This window comes from Panthera tigris, chromosome C1 (genome assembly GCF_018350195.1).
Source record: "Panthera tigris isolate Pti1 chromosome C1, P.tigris_Pti1_mat1.1, whole genome shotgun sequence".
NCBI lineage: Eukaryota > Metazoa > Chordata > Mammalia > Carnivora > Felidae > Panthera > Panthera tigris.
Genome location: NC_056667.1, coordinates 18,113,007 through 18,136,640, shown reverse-complemented (window position 1 = coordinate 18,136,640; position 23,634 = coordinate 18,113,007). Strand labels below are relative to the sequence as shown.

At 43.3% G+C, this 23,634-nt stretch overlaps 1 protein-coding gene across 5 annotated transcripts in view; it reads right to left on the bottom strand.

The window, feature by feature from the left end:
* RCAN3 (RCAN family member 3) overlaps positions 1 to 18,438 on the bottom strand; it is a 50,071-nt gene extending 31,633 nt beyond the window's left edge. For all 5 annotated transcript variants that reach the window (XR_006220841.1, XR_006220842.1, XM_007083671.2 and 2 more), the window contains exons 1-2: positions 18,216 to 18,438; positions 10,938 to 11,189 (exon numbers count right to left, since the gene is read on the bottom strand). Coding sequence is in view for 3 of the 5 variants with exons in the window: in XM_007083671.2 (XP_007083733.2) it covers positions 10,938 to 11,132 (195 nt within the window). In the remaining 2 variants the exon portion in view is untranslated. The remainder of the gene's footprint in view (positions 1 to 10,937; positions 11,190 to 18,215) is intronic.
* Positions 18,439 to 23,634: the final 5,196 nt, after the last annotated feature.

Below are 23,634 nucleotides of genomic sequence, written 5' to 3'. Positions count from 1 at the left end.
AATGGAAATCTCTCCCCCGGACAGGATGCAGTGAGAACAGAGCATCACTTCCATGGTATTCTGGCTGAAGATGCACAGCCTGGATCTAATCCCAAAGACACATCTCAGGAATCGAAATGAGACATGCAACAAAATAACCAGCCTGGAATCTTTGAGTGCGAACACCAACAAAGACCAGAGGAGACTGGAAATTCTTCCAGACTCAAGGAGACTAAAGGGGCCGGACAGGTAAGTGCAATGCGACAAAAGGAGCTGAAGTGTTTGATATAAAGGACATTATTGGAACAGCCAGAGAATTGTGAATGGAGTCTGAGGATGAGAAGGATATAACAAACCAACGTTAATTTCCTGAATTTGTATTTTCTCCTAGGAGAAGGCCCTTGCTTGCAGGAAGCACATATCTTAGTCCTGGGGTGATGGGCATCACTGTTGGCAACTTACTCTCAAAACAGTTCAGGAAGAAAGGAGTTCTTTGTACTCCCAAACCAGTAAAAATACTTTGCTACGCACTTCAAACACACTGAACTTGTTTACCCGCTTATTTATACGCACACATACACACATGTTACGAGCATGTCCTGCTGCCCTTATATCACCTACAAAATTTGTAAAAATGGAATGTAAATCAGAGGAGGAAATAAAAGAAACAGAAAGGACATGGTGACTAAAATTAATTTATGAGGCTTCGACATAAATGTTGGCGAGTGTCGGTATCCTGACCCTGTAGGTGACCCTCCCAGTCTCATCCAGCTCATATTTGATGGACAGCAAGGCTCGAAAGCTGGGCTCCGTGCCAGGCAGTGTGGAGATGACACGTGTGACCCTCCCCAAGGCTCATTCCTGAGTCATCCCGACCCCTGGGAGCCCTGCTTCGGACAGATCGGGAACACACTCACATGGGTAATCCAGCTGTTTCTTCGGACCTAAGAGCCTTGAGTCCTGCCTTGATTTAGGGAATGGCAGATCTTTCCCAACTGAAATGAGATTATTGGGGGGGGGGGGGACCTCTGATGCAGGATAGGTGCTAGTGTATTTTGATAAAGGTAAACTGGGGCGCCTGGGTGGTTCAGTCGGTTAAGTGGCCGACTTCGGCTCAGGTCATGATCTCACGGTCCGTGAGTTCGAGCCCCGCGTCGGGCTCTGTGCTGACAGCTCAGAGCCTGGAGCCTGTTTCCGATTCTGTGTCTCCCTCTCTCTCTGCCCCTCCCCACTCATGCTCTGTCTCTGTCTCAATAATAAATAAACGTTAAAAAAAATTTTTTTTTGATAAAGGTAAACTATATGGCGCTCTGTCTATACGTACACATTAGAGAGAAGTTAGTTAAATTGTTAGGAGAGATTTCAACTCAATTATAGGAAGCCAAGGCGGACTCATTATCACACTGTTCTTCCTCATTATTCAGGTCTCAGCTCAAATGTCATTTCTTCAGATAGGTCTTCCCTGACCACTCTAGTTAAAAATGACCACCGACAACTCCCTATCTACTTTTTATTTTGTTCATAGTACTTGTTATTACCCGAATTTCTTATTCACTTGTTTGCGTGTTAGTATCTTTCTCTCCCCATGCTCCCCAAGGGCTGGCACGTCATCGTGTTCACTGTGGTCTCCCTAGACCCTGTAACTGTAACTGTGGCTGGCACAATGCTCAATGCTTACTGCACACGTGAAGCAACAGAGAACGTGGAACCTGTAAACCAATGATCTCTAAGAACATGACAGCCTCATGAGAACCACCTCATTACTCGCTGGTATCTTAATATTGCCGATAATTAGGATACCTAATGACCTAATGAAAGGACTCAAAATCCTTTTTAACTCTTGGTTTTGAGACAATGTATTCACAGTAGAAACTACAAATATACTTAAAGGTAACTGGAGACAGCTCTTTCATCTCAAAAGCTCCTACGACATTTGAAAATCCCGAAATGTTATCACGTACTGTGGTGTGTGGTCCGAGGACCCAGTGTGAGTCCACGAAGTTTGCCACCAGTCCAGGGAGTGTCTAGAAACACTTCAGCAAGTTTACATTGCTGTGACCTTCTTACTGCATTTTACCAAAACATCAGTCTGTGATAGTTTGGAGGAAAAGCCTGGTCCTCCACTAAGCAATCAATTTGAGAAGCGTTCATTTATAGCTTATCCAGAAATTCGTTAAAAAGTAACAAAAATGTTAATGACCAGCCTGGCAAAAATGTTAAATTCTGAAAACAGAATGCATTGGTAATGCTATGGTGCCACGGGAACTCTTTTACGTGGCTGGCAGGAACGAAAACAGGTACTGCACTTTGGAGACCATGTGACAGGATCTGCTAGGATTGAAGAAACGCGACCCTACAAGCCAGCAACATCAGTCCCAGCTACACACCCTGGGGAACCCACCCTGCACCCCCCACATGCACAGAACATTCAGCATCGCTGTTGCAACGGCAACCTATCAAAAATAACCGAAAGGTCCAACATAAGAAGGGGTAAAAAAGTTGTGGTAATTTTCTGAAACGGGACACTATACAGCAAGTGAAACAATACATATTTCAACGTGGATTAATCCTCCAGATATAATGTTGAGGGGGAAAAAAGGACTTTTACAATATGCCATTTATATAAAATTAAAAATAATGTAAAATACTATTTCACCAGTGTTTTACAGTTTTGTAGCACACAGATCCTGCACGTACTTCCTTAGATTCATACTTCAATAATTTCATGGTACTACTGTAAATGGTAATGTTTTTTATTTTATTTTTTTATTTTTTTAATGGTAATGTTTTTTAAATTTCAGTTTCCAAATGTTTATGGCTAGCATATAGACAGTTGATTTTATATATTGACCCTGTGTCCTCCAATCTTCCTAAACTCACTTATTAGTTCTAATGGTTTCTAGGTGATTCCTTTCTAAATGGACAATCATGTCAATTGCAAACAGTACAATTTAAAAATACAGAACAACCCAGGTTTGAATGTATAGATCCACTTATATATAGATTTTTGTTGATACAGTATAACAGAGTATATGTATTCTCTCTTATGATTTTCATATTTCTTTTTTCTAGCTTGCATTATTATAATATAGTATATAATACATGACATACAATGTATGTGTTAATTGGCTCTGTTATTGGCAAGGCTTATAGTTAAATTCTGGGGGAGTCCAAAGTTATACATGATTTTTAACTCCATGGAAGATCAGGGCTCTTAACTCTAGCATCGTTTAAGGGTAAATCATAGTATACATACATACACAGTATTTTGAACCACAGGAAATAGCAATATTTGATCACGTGACCTACAAATACAGCGATTTCATATGGTTAGGCTTAATAAACAGTTGAAATTACATGGGAAATCATAAACACTGAGTTTAGGATAATGGTTATCTGTGGGAGGAGACACGAGGGGCTCAATTATATTAATCAAATTTTATTAGCTAAATTGGGTGGGCACATGGGTTTTCTTTCTGTTAGTCTTTATCCTCTTTGTAAAGCCTAAAAATCACCCATTGTTTAAGAGCCTGAGCTAGTGCCTTCACACAAGATAAATAACCAAACCTGAAAGTTATTCACCTGTATCTTACCTGGACTCCTCGGGAGAGCAGAGGCCAAGGTAAGGGCACACAGAGAGTCTGTTTTGGGAAGTGACTGCACAGGACAGAGGGGGAACAGTGAAACAGGGAAGCACGGAAAGCCAGTCCCCCTTCTGTCCAGGCTGTGTCGTCAAGCCGGTCACCTCTGTGGCCAAGCAGGGTATGATGTGGCCAGGAGCCCTCTGGGAGGGCAGTGAGAAGACCCTCTCAGCGTCAGAGGAAGGGGGACTTATTCACTGGCTTTAGTCTCCCCCTGGTCAAGGGCTGCCCTGTGGGATGTTAACTCCCTCACGCTTCCATTTCTGCCCAGGCATCGGTACTGCTGAGCAACTTCACACAGGCAGCAGAGAAACGCTGCGACGGAATGCAAGGTACCTACGGTGCAATAGTGAGGTTACACCTGTGCACAGCTAGGGGCTCTAGCAAGAGCTGGAGTGAAAAGCGGGGCGCCAAGACGATGTGAAGTAGGACAAAAGAGGTGTCCCGTACATATATGCATACATATTACACACATGTATCTATGTGTGTGGATACATATACATGCCTGTGCGTGTGTGTATATGTGTGTGTGTGTGTGTGTATGTATACATATATACACACACACACAAAAGCATATTACAAAGAATGTTAAACTCAAGAACAATGGGTTATTTTTTTAACTTTTTTTTAACGCATTTTTATTGTGGTAAAATATACAAAACACAGAATTTACCATTTTAACCATTTTTTAAAACGTGTACAATTCAGTGGCATTAAGTATATTTATACTGTTGGGAAACACCATTCTCCATCTCCAGAACTCCCCCACGAGCTCAAATTAAAACTATGTATGCATTAAACTAGAACTCCCAACCGCCATCCCTCCAGCCCTGGCTACTGCTATTCTATTCTCTCTGAGAGCCAGACCACACTCGCTAGCTCACGTAAGGAAGTCATACAGTATGTGTCCTCTTGTGCCTCTTATCTCAGTATGTCTTTCAAGGGTCGTGCAAGTTATACCAAGTATCAGAATTTCATTTACTTTTAAGGCTGTAGAATATTCTATTGTCAGTATATACTGCATTTAAAAAAAAAATTAACATTTATTTATTCTTGAGAGACAGAGAGAGACAGGGCATGAACAGGGAAGGGGCAGAGAGACAGGGAGATAACAGAATCCGAAGCACGATCCAGGCTCTGAGCCGTCAGCACAGAGCCTGACACGGGGCTCAAACCCACAAACTGTCAGATCATGACCTGAGCTGAAGTCGGACGCTTAACTGAGCCACCCAGGCGCCCCTCCGCTGCATTTTTTTTTAGTTTATTTGAGAGAGAGAAAGAGCATGAGCAGAGGAAGGGTCAGAGAGAGAGGGAGAGAGCGAGAATCCCAAGCAGGCTCTGCATTGTCAGCATGGAGCCCAAAGTGGGGCTCCAACTCACAAGGGAAATCATGACCTGAGCTGAAACCAAGAGTCAGACGCTCAACCGACTGAGGCATCCAGGTGCCCCTACACTGCATTTTATTTATTCATTTATCTGTAGATGGACACTTAGGTTGTTTCTACCTTTTGACTATGGTGCATAATGCCACTATTAACACTGGTGTACAAATACCTGTTCGAGTCCCTGCTTTCAATTCTTTGTGTATCTATCCAGAAGCAGAATTGCTGGATCATATGGTAATTCCGTGCGTAAGTTTTTGAGGAGCTACCACACAGTTTTCCACAGCAGTGGCACCATTTCACACTCCCACCAGCAGTGCACAAAGGTGCCAAGTTCTCCACATCCTTGTCACTTGGTCTCTGTTTTTAGGACAGGAGCCATCCTAATGGGTGTGAAGTCCTAGCTCATTGTGATTGTTATTTGTATTTCCCTAATATTAATGATGCTGAGCATCTTTTCATGTGCTTGTTGGCCGTTTATACATCTTCCTTGGGGAGACGTCTATTCAAGTCCTTTGCTTACTTTTCAAATGGGTTGCTTGGTTTTGAGTTTTATGGTTGGGTTTCAGGATTTCTTTACATATTCTAGATATTAATCGTTTATCAGATAATATGATTTGAAAATATTTCCTGCCATTTTGTAGGTTGCCTTTTCATTGATGGGTGTTTCTTTTTTTTTTTTAATTGTTTTTTTTAACGCTTATTTATTTTTGAGACAGAGAGAGACACAGCATGAACGGGGGAGGGGCAGAGAGAGAGGGAGACACAGAATCAGAAGCAGGCTCCAGGCTCTGAACTGTCAGCACATAACCCGACGCAGGGCTCAAACTCATGAGTCGTGAGATCATGACCTGAGCCAAAGTGCAACACTAAACTGACTGAGCCACCCAGGTGCCCCAAGGCAACATATCTTAACATAATAAAGGCCATATATGACAAGCCCACAGCTTGCCCTATATACTCCATGATGAGAAGCTGAAAGCCTTCCTTCTAATATCAAAAACAAGACAAAAATGCCCACTCTTACTACTTTTATTCAACAAAGTATTGGAAGTCCTGGCCAGAGCAATTAGGCAAGAAAAATAAATGAAAGGCATCCAAACTAGAAAAGAGGTAAAACTGTCACTATTTGCACATGACATGATATACACAGAAAACTTAAAGACTCCAAAAAACAACAAAAAAACCCTGTTAAAACTAATAAACAAATTCAGTAAACAAATAAGTAAACAAATTCAGTTGTAGGATATAAAATTGATACACAAAAATATGTTGCATCTCTTACATTTATAACTATCAGAAAAAGAAATTAAGAAAACAATCCCATCAAAAAAGAAAGAAAGAAAGAAAGAAAGAAAGAAAGAAAGAAAGAAAGAAAGAAAGAAAGAAAGAAAAGCAATCCCATCTCTATTGCATCAAAAGCATAAAATACCTAGGAATAAATTTAACCAAACAAGTAAAAGACCTGTATACTAAAAATTACAAGACATTAATGAAAGAAATAAAGAATTAGTAAATAAATGGAAAGATATTTCAAGCTCATGGACTGGAAAAATCATTATTGTTAAAATGTCCATCCTACCTAAAACAATCTATAAATTCAATGCAATCTGCATTAGAATTCCAACGGCATACTTCAAAGAAATAGAACAAAGAATTCTAAAACTTGTACAGAACTACAAAAATCCCTGAATAGCCAAAGCAATCTTGAGAAAGAACAAAGCTGGAGGATCATGCTCCCTGATTCCAAACCATATTACAAAAGCTATAGTATTTAGGGGTGACTGGGTGGCTAAGTCCGTTAAGCGTCCAACTTTGGCTCAGGTCACAATTTCACAGTTTGTGAGTTTGAGCCCCTCATCGGGCTCCCTGCTGTCAGCACAGAGCCCACTTCAGACCCTCTGCCCCCCCCCCCGCCCTCCCCCGCTCATTCCCTCCCTCTTTCTCTCTCCCAACAATATAAACATTAAAAAACAAAAAACAAAAACCCACAAAGCCACAGTAATTAAAATACTATGGTACTGGCATAAGACCAGATGCACAGATCAATGAAAACAGAATAGAGAGCTGGGAGATAAACCCACACATATATGGTCAATTTCTGATAAAGGAGCCAAGAATATACAATGGGAAAAGGACAGTCTCTTCAATAAATGGTGCTGGACAGCTACAAATAAAGAATGAAACTCAATCATTACCTTACACCATACACAAAAATTAATTCAAAACAGATTAAAGACTTGAATGTAAGACTTGAAACCATAAAAAAATCCTAGAAAAAATTGGTGATAAGCCCTTTGGCATAGGTCTTGGCAATGAATTTTTTTTATTAAAAATTTTTTTTTAATGTTTATAGTCATTTTTGAGAGACAGAGTACAAGTGGGGGTGGGGCAGAGAGAGAGGGAGACACAGAATCCGAAGCAGGCTCTAGGCTCTGAGCTGTTGGCACAGAGCCCGATGTGGGGTCTAAATCACAAACCATGAGATCATGACCTGAGTCAAAGTCAGACGCTTAACCTACTGTGCCACCCAGGCACCGCTTGGCAATGATTTTTTGAATCTGACACCAAAACCAAAAGGAAGAAATGCAAAAAGCAGTGTGACTACATCAAACTAAAAAGTTTTGCACAGCAGAGGAAACCATCAACAAAGTCGGGGGGGGGGGCAGGGGGAGGCAACCTACTGAACAGGAGAAAATAGTTACAAATCATTTATCTGGTAAGGAGCTAATATCCAAAATATATAAAGAACTCATAAACCCAACAGAAAAAAACCAACACAATCCGATTTTAAAAATGGGCGTAAGATCTGAACAGACATTTCTCCAAAGAAGACATACAAATGGCCAACAGGTACACAACAAGATGTTCAACACTGTTAATCATCATGGAAATGCAGATGAAACCACAATAAGCTATCACCCTCAGACCTGTTAGAATGGCTATTGTCAGAAAGAGAAGAGACCAGTATTGGTGAGGTATGGAGAAAAGGAACATTTGTGCATTGTTGGTGGGAATGTAACTGGTGTAGTCACTATGGAAAACAGTGTGGAGCGTCCTCAAAAAATTAAAACCAGAAAGAAAAAAAACAGAAGGGGGCAAACCATTAAGAGACTCTTAACTATAGAGAACACACAGAGGGCTGATGGAGGGGAGGAGAGTGGGGGATGGACCAGATGGGTGATGGGCACTAAGGAGGGCACTTGTGATGAGCACTGGGGGTTATATGTAGGTGATGAATCACTAAGCTCTACTCCTGAAACTGATATTACACTATATATGTTAACTAATTAGAATTTAAATAAAAACTTGAAATATTAAAAAAAAGGAAAAAAAGTTAAAAACAGAAGGACCATATGATCCAACAATACCCCTTCTGGGTATTTATCCCAGGAAAACAAAAACACTAACTTGAAAAGATATCTGCATCCCATGTTTATTGCAGCATTATTTACAATAAGAAAGATATGGAAACAGACGGTCTATCAATGGATGAATGGATAAAGACATTGTGGCGTATTTGTATGTGCATTTACATACATATGTACATATACACATATATACACAATGGAACATTATTCAGCCATTAAAAAAAAAAGAAATCTTGCCATTTAGGACAACACAGATGGACCTTGAGGGCATTATGTTAAGTGCAGTAAGTCAGACGGAAAAAGGCAATTACCATACAATCTCTCTCATATGGGGAATTTTAAAAAACAAAACAAAACAAACAAAATGAACTCACAGAGAACAGACTGGTGGTTGCCAGAGGCAGGGGGAATGGGGTGACAAAATGGGAAAATGTGGCCAAAAGGTACAAACTTCCAATATAAAATAAGTATTTTGCAGCCTCAGATATTACCATTAGGGCTTTTATGTAAAGTTTACCGTGACTAAGAATTGCATATAACACAAGGTCTACTGAACTACTAGAATTTCTGCTGATAAGATTCCCAATTTAATTTAGGTTAGATATAATCCCAAATGGCATGTCTGTATGTATTTTGAGAGAGACAGTGTGCATAGGCAAGAGAGAATTCCGAGCGGGTTCCGGCTGTCCACGCAGAGCCCGATGCGGGGCTCAATGTCACGACCGTGAGATCACGACCTGAGCCGAAATCAAGAGTCACACACTTAACCGATGGAGCCACCCAGGCGCCCCCCGGGATGGTTTTTTAAAATGAAAACCAACAAGAACTCACCACTTTGGCAAGTTAAAAAAAACTTCCTAGGCTACACTTAAAAAAAAAAAAAAAAAAAGTTGGAAGAGAGACTGTGAGGTTTCTTGAAACAATCCTTATGAATTTTAAGATAAACTAGGAATGCATGTGATTTTCGTGTATCACAAATAAACAACAGAGTTAATGTAATTGTTACCTGAAAACGCAGAGCTCTTAAAAAGTTGAGAAACCTAGGAAGAATGATTTCAAAATGTCTATGTCGTGGCTGAACTTGAGAAAGAAGACAACACTTGTGAATGAAAACCAACCCGAAAGATACACAACTGGCGGTTGTGGTCCCTCTCCCTTTTGCTCCCTCGGGGGTTTCAGCATCTCCAGGCAGGTTTGCTGCAGGAGCGTCCTAACTGGCCCCTTGCTTCTGGCTCTGCTTCCACCACTCCGCCCTTCACATGTTGTCCACTGACCTTCCTAGTATGTAATTCTGATGGTCACCCCTTTGCTCAGAAGACTATTGGCCAGAGAGAGGCAACCCCCTTGAACTCTGCAGGATGCCCCACGCTGCCCTTTCCAGCTTGACTTTTCTTCCCTGTGGCCGCACCTCACCTATGCACCAGCCACGCAACTGCTTCCTGAAGCGTCCACACTCATCCTGAGTCAGCTCGTTGGCTCGCTCTGTTTCCTCTGGCCAGAATTCCCTTTCCCTCCCCTGCGAACCTCCTACCCAGCTCACGCTGCCCTCCTCCAATGCCATCTCCCCGTAAGATCTTTTACTGGACCTGGCTGTCATCCTCTGTCCTCTGACCCCTCCATGTACTTTCAAGTGCCTCTAAAGGAACTAGTATTCCGTCTTACGCCAAATCACTTACCATCTCCACTGCGGGACTATCAACTGTCTGAGGCAGAAGCTGTTTAAATTCCTACTCTATCCCCTGAAGCAAGCAGCACAATGCCTTACACGCTGGAGGCACTCAAGTATGTAGGGAGTCAAACTCTATCAAGTTCTCTCCAAGAAAGTCACTGGAGGGAAAATACTTTGAGCACACAGATGGAAAACTAAGGGGTGGGTGATAGTAATGTGTTGAGAAAGTCTCAGAACATGCAAAATTTATACCAACAGCAGAAATATTTTACTTTCGTGTGACTAAAACCTACAGGCTTTTGTGAGGTCATGACGGGAGGAAAAAGCCACACATAAAACCTCTCTTTCCAGGTAAATAATATATGAACTAAAGGAGAGTAGCCTTTAAAAAATAAACTCAATCATTTTTCCCCAGGCTGTAGAAAGTAATACAAGAAATGTTGACAAGTCTGTTACAACGGAATCATAAATGTAATCAGCCTCAGAAAAAAAAAGCTTCAAATACTTCTGACCTGTGTGAATTTACTCTCAAGTAATAGGAAGCCAGGGTGAAAATCACTAGCTTTTCCTTAATCACAGGCTCCAAGAATGAATGAATGAATGAATGAATCAGGACTTAATAAGACCTGATTGAGAACGCGCTATAAACCACTGCTTCACAAACTATTTGTGGGAAAGAACTGGTTTGGAAATACTTCTTACGTGTTGTGGACTGTTAGTTACTGTCATACAATACAATTAAATGCTGCAGCAATGTCTAAAGGTTGAGGCGTGCTTCTTGTACCCGTCACGGGCCAGTAACAGACTGTGCAAACAGGCAGCATCTGCTGCTTCTCGACATCCACATCCACTGAACCCACTACCAAATGCAGGGGAAGGTAGGATACGTGCCTACCTTCTGCTCTCGCACCTCAAACACTGCTTCATGGACACTGCAAGCAAAGAGGGAGGTAGGCAGGTCACTGAAATCCATCATCTCTTCCAAATCATCTTCATTTTCACCAAAAACCATCTCTTCTTCCTCTTCTTGGTCACTGCTACAGAGATCTGACTGGCTATCATTCCAAGATTTCATAGTGTCCCTCAGCATTGTCCCCTAAAAGCAGGTCTTTTCCGTTTTGAAAGTTCTAAGGTGTCCACCAGGCATCTGGTGTTAAAAAAGAGAAAACAGCATAAAGATAAGACTTTGAAGGCCAAACACCGTTCCCGTCAATTCTCAAGACAGCAATTTATCAATGGAAGCAATTTTATTCAGGGAAGATAAATCAGAGTCTAAATCAATTCATTACAGTCCTCGTAAGTAAGTTCTATATATTCTAATTTGGTTTGCTTAGCATAGTTAATGTAATACATTTCACCGGCAATGACATATTACAAAAAAAAAGGGCAAAAAGTTTTCTAGTGACATTGGGGGGAAAAATGGGCCGTACGAAATGAGACGGTATCAATATGTATGCTAGTTTACAAGCAGTAGGAAGGAAAATGTGAACCAGAACTGCCTTCACATATTTGTTTTGAGTTTTAGGTCTACAACAGTGAAACTGAAGCAGCTGAACACAACCCACACAGATTCATTCACCATCTGCACCGTGAAACATGGTCTGCAGCGAGATGACTTCACCTGTCTTAACCAATTTGTTCTTTTTGCAAATACTCTCAAAGAGTCCAGTTGCACAGAACCGCAAGTTCTCTATGAAGCAGGTCATTGTTAACACCAGAGATACGGATGAAAGGCAAAATCTGACACAGACGACGACTGAAGAGATGACCTTTTTTCTGAACACTTATAAATTAATAATTTTAATCCTGAAGGCCTGGAGCCGACAGCGGCCCTCTGTTAAATAACAGAAGAGCGTCTGTCTTCTGCGGACTTTCTGCATGTCGGTCTCCTCTGATGAGCTGTACCCACACCCTCCGAGCACACTGCCTGGACCCTAACAAATTTCAAGATGCTACAATGGAATTTTAAAAATACCAACCAGGCACAGAAAAATCATGCGATCACGACTGTTACTAGCTTACTATGACTTCATTTGTGATTTTACATTTTATTTCAGAGAACACAGTGCTGCAAATATATTGCTTATACAGAGTACATGACAGATGTCAATTACAGGCTAAAAACAGTACAGGGTTTTTTTTCCCCCATTATTCTACTACACCAATCAGGAAAGACTAATTCCCAAAAGTAAAGTCCTTACTCATTTTTATAAACATCTTCTGAATGCCCATCACATGCCAGGTATTATTAGGCATATTAGACGGGTAAGAAATAGTTCCTGTCCTCAAGGAGCTCCCGCCACAGCAAGAATTTCTTCTCAACAATGCTAACCAATCCTAAAGGATCTTGTTCTAAGAGTTCCTATGCTTTCAATTTCTGCTTCTCCATCGGTCCCTTTTCTTCAGCAAACACACCTACTCGGGATTCCCCACCCCCACCCACCCAATCTTAGAAGAAGAAATCTTCCTTTGGAGTTCTGTCTTCCCCTCCAGCTACCTCTCCGCTGCTTCTCCTACCAATTCCCTGCAAAAAGTAAGCTGTCCTGCTGTGTTCTGTTCCCCAACAGCACGTGCTCGAGAATTCGGTGCCACTGGCCTTCTGCCACTACCTTCGGCTGAAACCGTCCTCACGTGCCTGTCTCTGCAGCACCAGACACTGCCGCCCACCCGTCACTCGGCACTCAGTGTGCCTCTGCCTTCCAGGTAGGGTCTCGGTCCTTCCTGGCTCTCCTTCCTAAAGCAACTGTCTGTCACTGGCTCCTCTGTCGTCACTCACCCTCTTCAAGTTCATCTCTTTGAGGTTTCCCTCCTCCTCCTCCTCCTCCTCCTCCTCCTCTTGAGTGGTTTCATCCATCAAGCCTTTAACCACTTAACTGCCAGTGCTTCTCAGCTCTGTTTCCTGCTCGCCCTGTGGCTCACACACACAACATGGGGCTATCAATACTGCCTCTCATTTTCCGCAACGAATTGTAAGCTGGGAAGGATGTCACCGGAGTAAGAGCAGAATCTTGGGCAAGGGGGGGGGGCGGGGGGAGGTTGGGTGGAAAAAGTACACGATCCCAAGAGGTTCTAATCTGTCTCTAGGTCTTTCCTGCCTATACACCCTGAAAATCACTAATCTGTATAATTCATGCATCCAGACTCAACCTCTGTCCTGAGCTCCAGACTTGTATTTTTACCTTCCTATTACACATATCTACCTGTGTGGCCCACAGGTACTACAATTATTTTAAACTTCATACCTTTAATCAGATTATTGTGCTGTAAGTCTTCAATCTGGAAAGGGGCCAGGTTGGGGGGGGGGCGGGGCGGGGGAATGGTATCTCACTAAGGCTTTCTTTGTAATCCTTTTCTTTAAGACTAAGCTGTCAGAGTTCATAATTCTCACAACACTTTGTTTATTTCTCTGTTACATACTTACCTGATGACTATTTGTTCACAAATCACTCCCTGTTACCAGACCATGAGTGCCTTTGAACCCCTTGTCCCTGGCACAGTTTCTGGCTGACAGTATAGGCTTAATAAGGATTGCTGAATGAAAGCAGATAGCACTGTGTTTACCCCACTAATACGGCAGCACAGACAGAGGAAAATTTAATTCTATGTGAGATTAGAGACAGCTTCCCCAAGGATGTTATGGAGAGACTTAAAGATAAACAATTTCAGCAGAAAAATGATGGGGTGCGTTCCAGGCAAAGCCTGAACAGTTCAAGGACAAAGGGAGGACAGATCATCGTGAACAAAGATCTGATGTGGCCAGAACGTACTGTATTTGGTGGGGTGACAGGAGACAAAGTTAGAAAGGCAGGCATGGGTCTCCAAGCTGCCTTAAAAGTAGGGTTACAGCATCCTGATACAAAACAGAGTCAATATCAGCATGCCACTGAAGGTTTTTAGGCAGGGAAATGATATATTAACCCAATTTAACTTTCAATATCACTAAAAGTAGATTGTCTTTATATCTTATCTCTTAGAGGAGCTAATGTTTTTAATCTCACCCGACTCCCAACCCATTACAAAGAGGTGAGGAAAATACTGTGCGTGGTTTTTTAGAGAATGGAAGGTTGGGGAGCTCTGAATGACCAGATTTTGAAATCAAGCTTGATTTAGAAAAATCGAGCCATTTTTGACAAGATTTTTTGTTTCAAGTTCCTTCCTCCAACCCTTAAAAAGGAAAGGAAAGGGGAGGGGGAGGGAGAAAGAAAAATCAGAGCACAGGAACAATCCCTCACTTGACTTAAAAAAAAATTCTTAGAAGGTTATACCTTCGTTTCCTGTTTTCTTCCTTCACTTTAGGGTAACTTTTTCTTGTGCCATAATTTCAAACAGAAAAGTAAGACTAGTAGAAGGAAGTCCTAAATACTTTTTACCCAGAGTTACCAATTAATTACATTTTTGCCCATTTTTAAAATCATTGTTTCTATATATATACTTTTCCCCCTGAACCACTGAGAGTAAGACAAGTGTGCTGTCTTTACTCCCAAATACTTCAGTGTGTAAGAACAAGATCAGTTTCCTACATAAGCCACAGTACAGTGATCAAAACCAGGACATTTAACATTGACATAATACTGTTATCTAAATCAGTGTCTATCTTCAAATTCTGTCAGTATTCCTAGTAATGTCCTTATGATTATTTTCTCTTCAAATGTTTTAGGTTATTGTTAAATAATTTGCCTTTTGTCCCAAGATATCTCAATAGTCTTTATAGTGCTGCTACATTTTCTTCACTTATACATTACTGGGTATTTGATACACTTTAAAAGGATGGACTGATGAAATATCACAGTACTGCAGACAAGCTTGAACAGTCTTTAAGTATATCCCAAGAAGATTCAGTCTCCACAATCAATTTTCTAGATTTAAACTCTGGCTCCCCAGTACTCTATATTAGGCAAATTACTTTGCCTCCCTTTCCATTTCCTCAACTGTAAAATAGAATTATAAAATAATAACCCTTACCCAAAAGGATGTCAGAAGGATTAAATGCTAAGTGCTCAGAACAATGCTTTGCATATAGTTAGTGCTCAATGATTTCTACATAGGCACAATCCACATCAATGAATTGCTGGATTGAGAGATGCCAATAATGTCAGAACCATCAATGGAACAGATATTCAAGCAATAAAATGAGAAAAATACATGTCCAAATAATCTAATTCCAAGCAATAAAAAGGCTACAAAAAGAAAATAAACACTTTGTAGCATTTCAAGAAAACTGCTCAGTGGCTGATCTAGCAGTGAAACCAGCTCAGAGCAACCACTGGAAGGAGTACTATGGCTCCAGGAAGAAAACCATTAAAGATTTAAAAACAGTTGGCTGAAAAAAGGCCATCGTGCTTTTTTTAAGAGCTTCATGGAATTTTATGTTGTAATTCAATGCACACGGTATTAGAGATACTATCTTTCAGATGATGCCTCTCTTGCTGAAGGCAAGCCGCGAGCTTTTTTCGGATATAGCTTAAGTCAACATCATCGACCATTTCATAATTTTCTGACATCATAAAATGTCGTTAGATTTGATCAGAAAGAGATGATCAAAATCAAATAGTGGAAATGACAATCTTCGCACATCTGTAAAATCATCTTGTAAGGTAACTCGGCTTAACAAGCAGTTTGATTTCATTAAGGCAAAGAAAATAATTACAAAAGTACATTGTTTCTATGCCGTTATTACTGGAGTAGTTGCTAACTCTGGCCCACTCCAACTATCACAAGATGAAGCTGTCCCTAAATTTACTAAACCAGGGAAACACTGACTGGTTTAACAGGGCTGAACCAATATCCTCCCGCTTCTGTAAGCAAAGGTCTGCGCTAATCAGGGTTTAGCATCATCTCAGCGCCACCGGAGCTGTGGCTGGCTTCTGGCGAATTGTTTCTTCATGGAAACATCAAATGAGTGGAAAACTCCAAGTAGCATGACCATCTGTTCTCCTACCAGCCTTGTGACAAAAGTAATCCATCACGGCAAAACGGCAGGCATGTGCATTTGACTTGGCATTTTAAGTTTTGATCGGGAAAAGGCAAATTCAGCCTCTTCCAGGATTTTTTGAAAAAACAATTTTTCAAAATAGTATGCTTCTCGACTTGTTGAACCTTTAAAATAGCTTAGCTAGGTTCGCTTTTATTATTTTTTTTGATGTACTCAAAATGCTACCAAACAGAAGCAAACAAGTTATTCCCTCTCCGGCTTTACATATGCCCTGCTCAATAACCTTGGAGGAAGTCACTTGGGTTTTTATTTGTTGTCTCATATATAAAATAAGGAAAATACTCACAGATGTTGCTGAACTACTAAATTCCTTTTAAAAACTTCGAAATTAGAATTCAGACTAGATTTCTTAAAAAAAAACAAACCCTCAGAATCGTCAATATGGGGGTTCTAAATAACTATCATGTAAGCCTCCAACGTCTATTTCCTGCCCATTTACCACTTAGAGGCAGACTTTTACTGCTCTTTAATAGTCGTGGCAGAAGAAAAAAAATTGGTGCAGAAGTAAATTAAGTAGGTGAAAATTAGATTTTTGTATTTTTTTATGTTTCAATGACCTATATACCCTCTCTTCACAGATTTAGAATTAGTCCTATTACAATTATTGAGGTTCAGTGCTCCACCAGGCATAGAGGGATTTCTTAGTGTGAGAGAGAGAAGAGAAATAAACAACAAATATCAACAGTCAGAACACATGAAAATAATCAGTTTTAAAGACTTATTGAAGTAGGAATATAAAAGACGGATGCTATTTGTTTTGCTGAATATAATGCATTTTCCCTCACTATATAACCTCTACATTCTAGATAGATCCACTGTCTGCCCTGCACATTCTGTGGGTTTTGGGGGGTCTAAACAACAAATGGCATTCAACTTTAGAGCTTCCATTATTTCACAGGCTTCAGCCTAATGGATTTCCAAAGCACAGTATTTTTTTTTTTTTTTTCCATGATGTTCTGCTTAACTCTTTCAACCAACAAATCCCCCGGGCACCATACAAAATGTGTTCTCATTTGTAACCCTTGACATCCACATGTTTAAAAGCTTTACAAACGTACAATTCAATAATGGGAAAAATCTTGGTTTCCCTAAAAGTACTGAAATCTCCTCCCAAGCTAGGAAGGAAAAGGTTTGTCACAGCAGTGAAATGGAAAGCTGATGGCATGGCTAAAGAAGGGGCGTCGTCTTCAAGCCTTTCACTGTCTTCCTCCATCACAAGTCTTCCATACCAACATCAAGTCCCTGCCCCAAAGCACAAATTTGTGTGATGTGCAAAAATCTATGCCCTGAATCTCAATGTTGTGTTTTTATAATTTAATAAATTGAAAGAGCTAATGAAATAGTCTTGAATTATTGTAAATCATATGCAATATCAGCTACAAATAAACCCGTTGCTTTCCTTACCAAATAGTACATCAGAGACTTCCATAAAATGCAGAGAATTCTCCGCAAAGTTCAGATAAACGTGGTGTGCTAGGGAACTTTCAACACAGGGGAGAGAATATTTCCGGCTTTGGGCGCCACACGAAAACATCACTTTAAAAGAATCGTAGCTTGTAACTGAAACACGGATCTGAAAACGGCTCCCTACACTGGACTCCTAATCCCTGAAAGAGAGGATCGGATTTTGCACGGAATCTGGAAGCAACCTGGAAACAGACCACTGTCCCTCTACTGCTCCAGACAGCAGATGGAGGCAGACCGTCAAGTTTCGAGAAGTTAGCGAGTAAGTAAAGCGACGGCTATTCGTGCATCAAGGGGGGGTGGAGGCGAGGGGCTTTGAACTCCTCGCCGTCCCTGTGTGCCCGAGTGCACCTTTCCGGCCTTCAGGAGCAGGATGGGCCTGTCAGCTATTCAAAAAGTCAAAGTGCTGGGAAAAAATTCCTGGTGGACAGGAGAGAACAAAAAAACAAAGGAATTTTTTTTTTTTTTTTGGTTTTGTTTTCCAAGACACCAGCCCGGAGCTGCCAGAGAAGACGCTCGGCGCGCGAGGGGCTGGACCCAGGACGCGCAGCATCTCTGGGGTCTCGGCCACTGGAACGGCCACCTGTATCGGGTATCTGCGGACTCTTTCTTTCTTTCTTTAACTTTCCGCACCCCGCGCCCTCCATCCTCCCCGGGACTGGTTGCAACCTGCTGGGAGAGGCCGGGTGCCGGCCCCACCCGGCGAGGGGGACTCACCTGCGCGCTTGGCCACTGCAGGGAGGAAGGCAGGCGGGCAGGCGCGAGGCCGGAGCGGCCCGACGGGCCACGCGGGAGCCGGGCCGCCGCGAGGAGCCGGGCCTGGGGAGACGCCGCGGTCGGCAGCCGGGACACAGACGGCGCGGCTCGGGCCGCCCGCTGCCTCGCCGCCACGCCCTTGATGCTCGCGGGAACCGCGGCCTCGGCGGGGGCGCGAACGGCGTCAGGGCCCAGGCGGGCTGCCGGCGTCGCGCGCGCGCGCGCGCTGGGCCCGCGCGTCCCCGCCCCGCCCCGCCCCGCCCCCTCCCACGGCGGAGCGCGCGCGGCGCAGGCGCCCGAAGGCGGCGGCCGGCTGGGGCGCGCCGGGTCCGGAAGCTCGCCGGAAGCGGCCCCGCCCCTCGCGCGCGGCCGTGGGGGCGGGGCGGGGGTCTGGCCTCGCGGTGTTTGCTCGTTCCCAGGCTGGGGCGGGGCGCGGGAGCTCTGGGGCCGCTGCGCTGGGGCCGCGGGCTTTAGGTACCCCGATGGCAGGACCTTTGGCGCCCTTCTCGTCTCCCACGGTGGCCAGGAATAGTTTCTCTCCCGCTAGCTGCACGTGTCAGTCACAAGAGGAGTCAGTGGGAGTATTAGGGACGTTTACTGAGCGCCAGTTACTATGTACACTGCGCCCCGTGCTTGGCCAGCTTTACCTCGTTTAACCTCACGAACCGGATATTATTAGCTCTTATAGACGAAGAGGGCTTCCACGTGCTTAATTGCCCGAGGAGAGGCGGCTAGTAGGTAGCCGAACTCTAGGTAGCCCCGGGTGTGCGGCTCCTCCGTATCCTGGGCTATAACCGCGGCGGGCTTCCGCTGCCGCCTCCCGCCTCCCGCCTCCTCCCCCTCCCTCCCTTATGTACAATGTTAATAACATTTACATTTCTAGTGCTTTACTTTCCGTTTACAGAATACTTTTCTCACGCACGGTCTTGCTCGATGCACTCAGAAGCCCAGGGAGACAGTGGGACATAATTACGCTTAGTTTACAAATAGAGCAAATACCTAAGCTGTTCAATGAGTTGTCCACGGTTATAACGGCAGGCCTGGGGCTTTCTTTGGCAGATATTATTATTATTTATTTTATTCTTTTTTATTTTTTTTATAAGTCATCTGAGCCAAGCTTGGAAGTGAGCTTGCGTCTATTCCCTTACTGCCTGGAGAGGGAAACAGCCATAGAACAGGAAAGGAATTTGTCTTAACGGTGTGCCATTGGAAGAAACTCAGTTCTGATCACCCACCCCTTTGCCTCAGAGGCAAGGTAAAGCAAACTGAAGGTCAAAATCCTGCAGGCAGTGTTGTAGACACTCAGCCCCCTGGGCATGGGGGGAAGAAAAAGGATTACGGTGCCTGGGGTACATCTAATGGCTGTTATTTTTAAGCTAAGGAAATGGGGTTGGATTATGATCCAATCACCCCAACAGTTGACCCTGCACCGTCAGAGAGATCACCTCTCTTGCTTCCTGTTCACTGCGTCTGTTGTTTCTCCTGCTTACAACCCTGCTGCCCCTGCTCCCTGCCTTGACCTAACCAAGTTTTTCCCTTTTCTTCATTTCACAAATCTTTATGGAGAGCCACTTCTTTCATGAAAGTCACCCTAAGAACCGCCCGCAGTAATTTTTCTTCTCTAGATGCCACCAACCCAGCAGCTTGGCCAAAAATTGAGTTTTTAGGTCAAATGGGCTCGGGAACTACGGCATTCTGTACAGCTACCTGTGTGTTGACACAGAAATGTTTCTGGGAGGTCCGAAGGTCAAAAGACCCATTTAGCCTTGTTTATCCCAGAGTTCCCCGTGAGGTATCAGGCTAGGCAAGGGGCTGTTAAGGATATCTTCCACAAAATCTACCCCTTTAGGAGCTCACAGAGGAGACAGATAAGCAAAGGACTAATTGTGATACAATTTTACACATGTGCTAATAGAGCATTTGCAAAGCGCTGACAAAACAGACCGAAGTGAGCAATTCTGCTGAGAAAAAGGAGGGAAAGATTCGCAGGTAAGACGGTATTTGAATAGGAGTTTTCTAGGTGGAGAATATGGGAAAGGGCATTTCGTAGTAACAACAGCATATTTACAGACATGTGAGTATGTGTTGGTCTTTGGGGGTTGGGATTAAATATTATTCAATTAAAAAAAATGTTTTTACATTTATGTATTTTTGAGACACAGAGACAGCACAAGTGGGGGAGGGGCAGAGAGAGAAGGAGACACAGAATCCAAAGCAGGCTCCAGGTTCTGAGCTGTCAGCACAGAGCCCGACGCGGGGCTTGAACTCACAAACCGTGAGATCATGACCTGAGCCGAAGTCGGAAGCTTAACTGACTGAGCCACGCAGGTGCCCCGTATTCAATTTTTTTTTTTTTTTTTTGCATGCAGTCTATCAAACTGGACTAAGCAACAAATGAAATTCATTGTTTCATGTAACAGAAACAGTATGGGCTCCAGTCAGACTGGATCCAGGGGCTTAAAATGATAATATCAGGATTTAGTCTGGTTTTTTTTTTTTTTTTTTTTTTTTTTTTTTTTAGGTAATCTCTACACCCAACAGGAGGCTCAAACTCACACCCCCAAGATCAAGAGTCACGCGTTCCACTGAATGGGCCCGCCAGACACTCCCAGATTTAGTTTTTATTCACCACTTCCTGACTGTTGTCCTTTGTGTTGACTTTTCATTCTCAGGCTGCCTTTCTCCATGAGATGGCAGAATGGCTGACTGCTTACAACTTCAAATCGCACCCTCACCAATGGAACGAGTCTCTTTTCCTCGCGGCTGTCCACGAAAGTTCTGGGACTGCCTCTTGTTGTTCCCACTCGGGTTGTTGGCAGCTCAGTAAACCGCTCTCTTGAGAAGGGGCCTGGGGTCACAGGCCTGGGCCACATGCTCCCTTCTGGAGCTGCAGCGAGGTGGGCAGCTCTCAAGTCTCAGAGAGTGAGAATTGAGGAGACGTAGCTTCGTGTGTGAGGTATTTTCTGTTGGTGCCTTCGGATGATGTACGTCTCGACTCTTTGCTTCCTGATTTGGATCTCAGGAGGCCGACCTGCATGGAGTGCTTCAGTGGGTCCCTTATCCTCTGGCTTCCATGGGAATTTTTCCAGTAGAAGACATGAGTAGGAGATCAGAGGGGTTGGAAGAAGATGAAGTGAGGGTATTAATCCAGAGGCCCCTTCCCTCCCAAGTTGCTGCGTCGTGGCTGCATATACATCTACTGAGGCTTGTGTCCAGTGTCATACAGATCTCTGCTCTAGTTATGTTGAAATCTTTCTTCTCTTGGCCTCGGGGTGGTAATGGCTCTCCTCGGGGTACCATACCTCCATTCCTTCTTGATTCCCTCAACCCTGCCCGTACCTTTGTGCTTAACCGTTGCCAAATGCATCTCAGATGAACATTTTCCTGGAACCCTGATGGTCACGTTCACCGAAGGTAACTCAAGTTTCTATTACCAAAAGAAAGGGAAATGAATACGGAGCAGGCAAAGGTAATAAGATAGTGAGCCCGGTTTGCTGGGCCTGTTGCGGTAATGCAGACCAGGGACGATAGTGCCTTCAACAAGGGTCGCAGGGAAGGATGTGGTGAAAAACGGTACGATCCTGCCTGTATTCGAGAGGCAAAGCTAACCAAATTTGCTGATGAATTACATGGAAGCATGAACATTAGAGAGGAAAGCAGTTGGAAGAAATAGCTCTGGTGTGGTGATTTGGGAGGCAGGTGTGATGGGTAGTTGAAATCATGGGTGCGGATGAGATGACCCAGGGAGAGCAGGTGAAATAGAGCACGAAAAGTAGAGGACAGAATCCAGAACAACGTCAGTCTTTACATGGTGGGCAGGGGAAGGGTGGCCATCTTGTGTCCATCAGGCTAGGTTGCGAGCAGCTCGAGAACAAGAAGGCAATCTGCCCCATCTTCTTTACCGTCGTGCCCAGCAACGTGTTGGGCACACACGGATAATAAGTGCTTCTTATGAATGAATTTTATACGGTTTCACGTTTCTAACACTCCCTCCTCCCGAGGTTTGAGTTACAGGCAGAGAAAAACAAGGGAAAGAGAAATTGATCTCTTGTGGCTCAATCCACTGAAAGCTGTGCCAAGGCTGATAAGCATTTTGCTGTCCGGGAAAACTCCAGTAGAACCTGTCAGATGATGCTAGAAAGCCTCAGCAGCTCATCTCCTGCCTTTCGGGAGAATTTCCAGACAGGCGATTTCATTGCAGATTTTGTTATTCTTATTTGATCAGGTCGAAAAGTCAATACTTTAATTTTTTTTTTCAACGTTTTTAATTTATTTTTGGGACAGAGAGAGACAGAGCATGAACGGGGGAGGGGCAGAGAGAGAGGGAGACACAGAATCGGAAACAGGCTCCAGGCTCCGAGCCATCGGCCCGGAGCCTGACGCGGGGCTCGAACTCACGGACCGCGAGATCGTGACCTGGCTGAAGTCGGACGCTCAACCGACTGCGCCACCCAGGCGCCCCGAAAAGTCAATACTTTAAAAAGTCGTTGCAGAAGTGTGAAACGTGGTAAAAGATCTCTTTCTTACACTCATGCATTGCTGGCGGAAAAAAGGGTGCAATCATTTTTTGGACATGGCCAGTTAAGTCAAGCTAAGTGTATACCTACCCAAGACCCAGAAATTGCTCTCCTAGTTACACACTCAAGAGAAATGTAAGCAAATGTGTACATACATGCTGCTCTTAGTATCTTTACCCATAATGTCCTCAAAACGGAAATATTCCAAATATCTGTCAACAGAAGAATGGAGAAACAAACTATGGCATATTCGGTCAATGGAATAGTGCACAGTCGGAAAAAGGAACGAACTAATGATGCACATAATAGAATAAATCTCCAAAAAAAAAAATGAGGAGTTAAAGAAACCAGACACTGAAGAGTTGTAGACGTTATCCCACTCATACGAAGTCCAAGAGAAGTCAAAACTAATCTACGGTGATTCACATCAGAATAGTGACTGCTTCCGAGGGGTAGGATTGAGTAGAAAGGGGCATAGGAGCACATTCAGGGTTCATGGGAATGTTCTTTTCACGTTATACGTTCAACACATATTTTTGGATGTCTGCTATTTGCCAAGCACTGTTCTAGATATTGGGAAAATAGCAGTGAACAAAACAGACCAAGTCCCTGCTTTTATACAGATCTACTTCAGCTCTTTCCATTGGCTGCATAGATAGCATCAATGCATTTTATTATTATTATTTTTTACCTTTTTAATGTTTATTTATTTTTAAGAGAGAGACAGACAGTATGAGTGGTGGAGGGGCAGAGAGAGAAGGAGACACAGAATCCAAAGCAAGCTCCGGGCTCCGAGCTGTCAGCATGGAGCCTGACATGGGGCTCGAACCCACGAGGTGTGAGATCATGACCTGAGCCGAAGT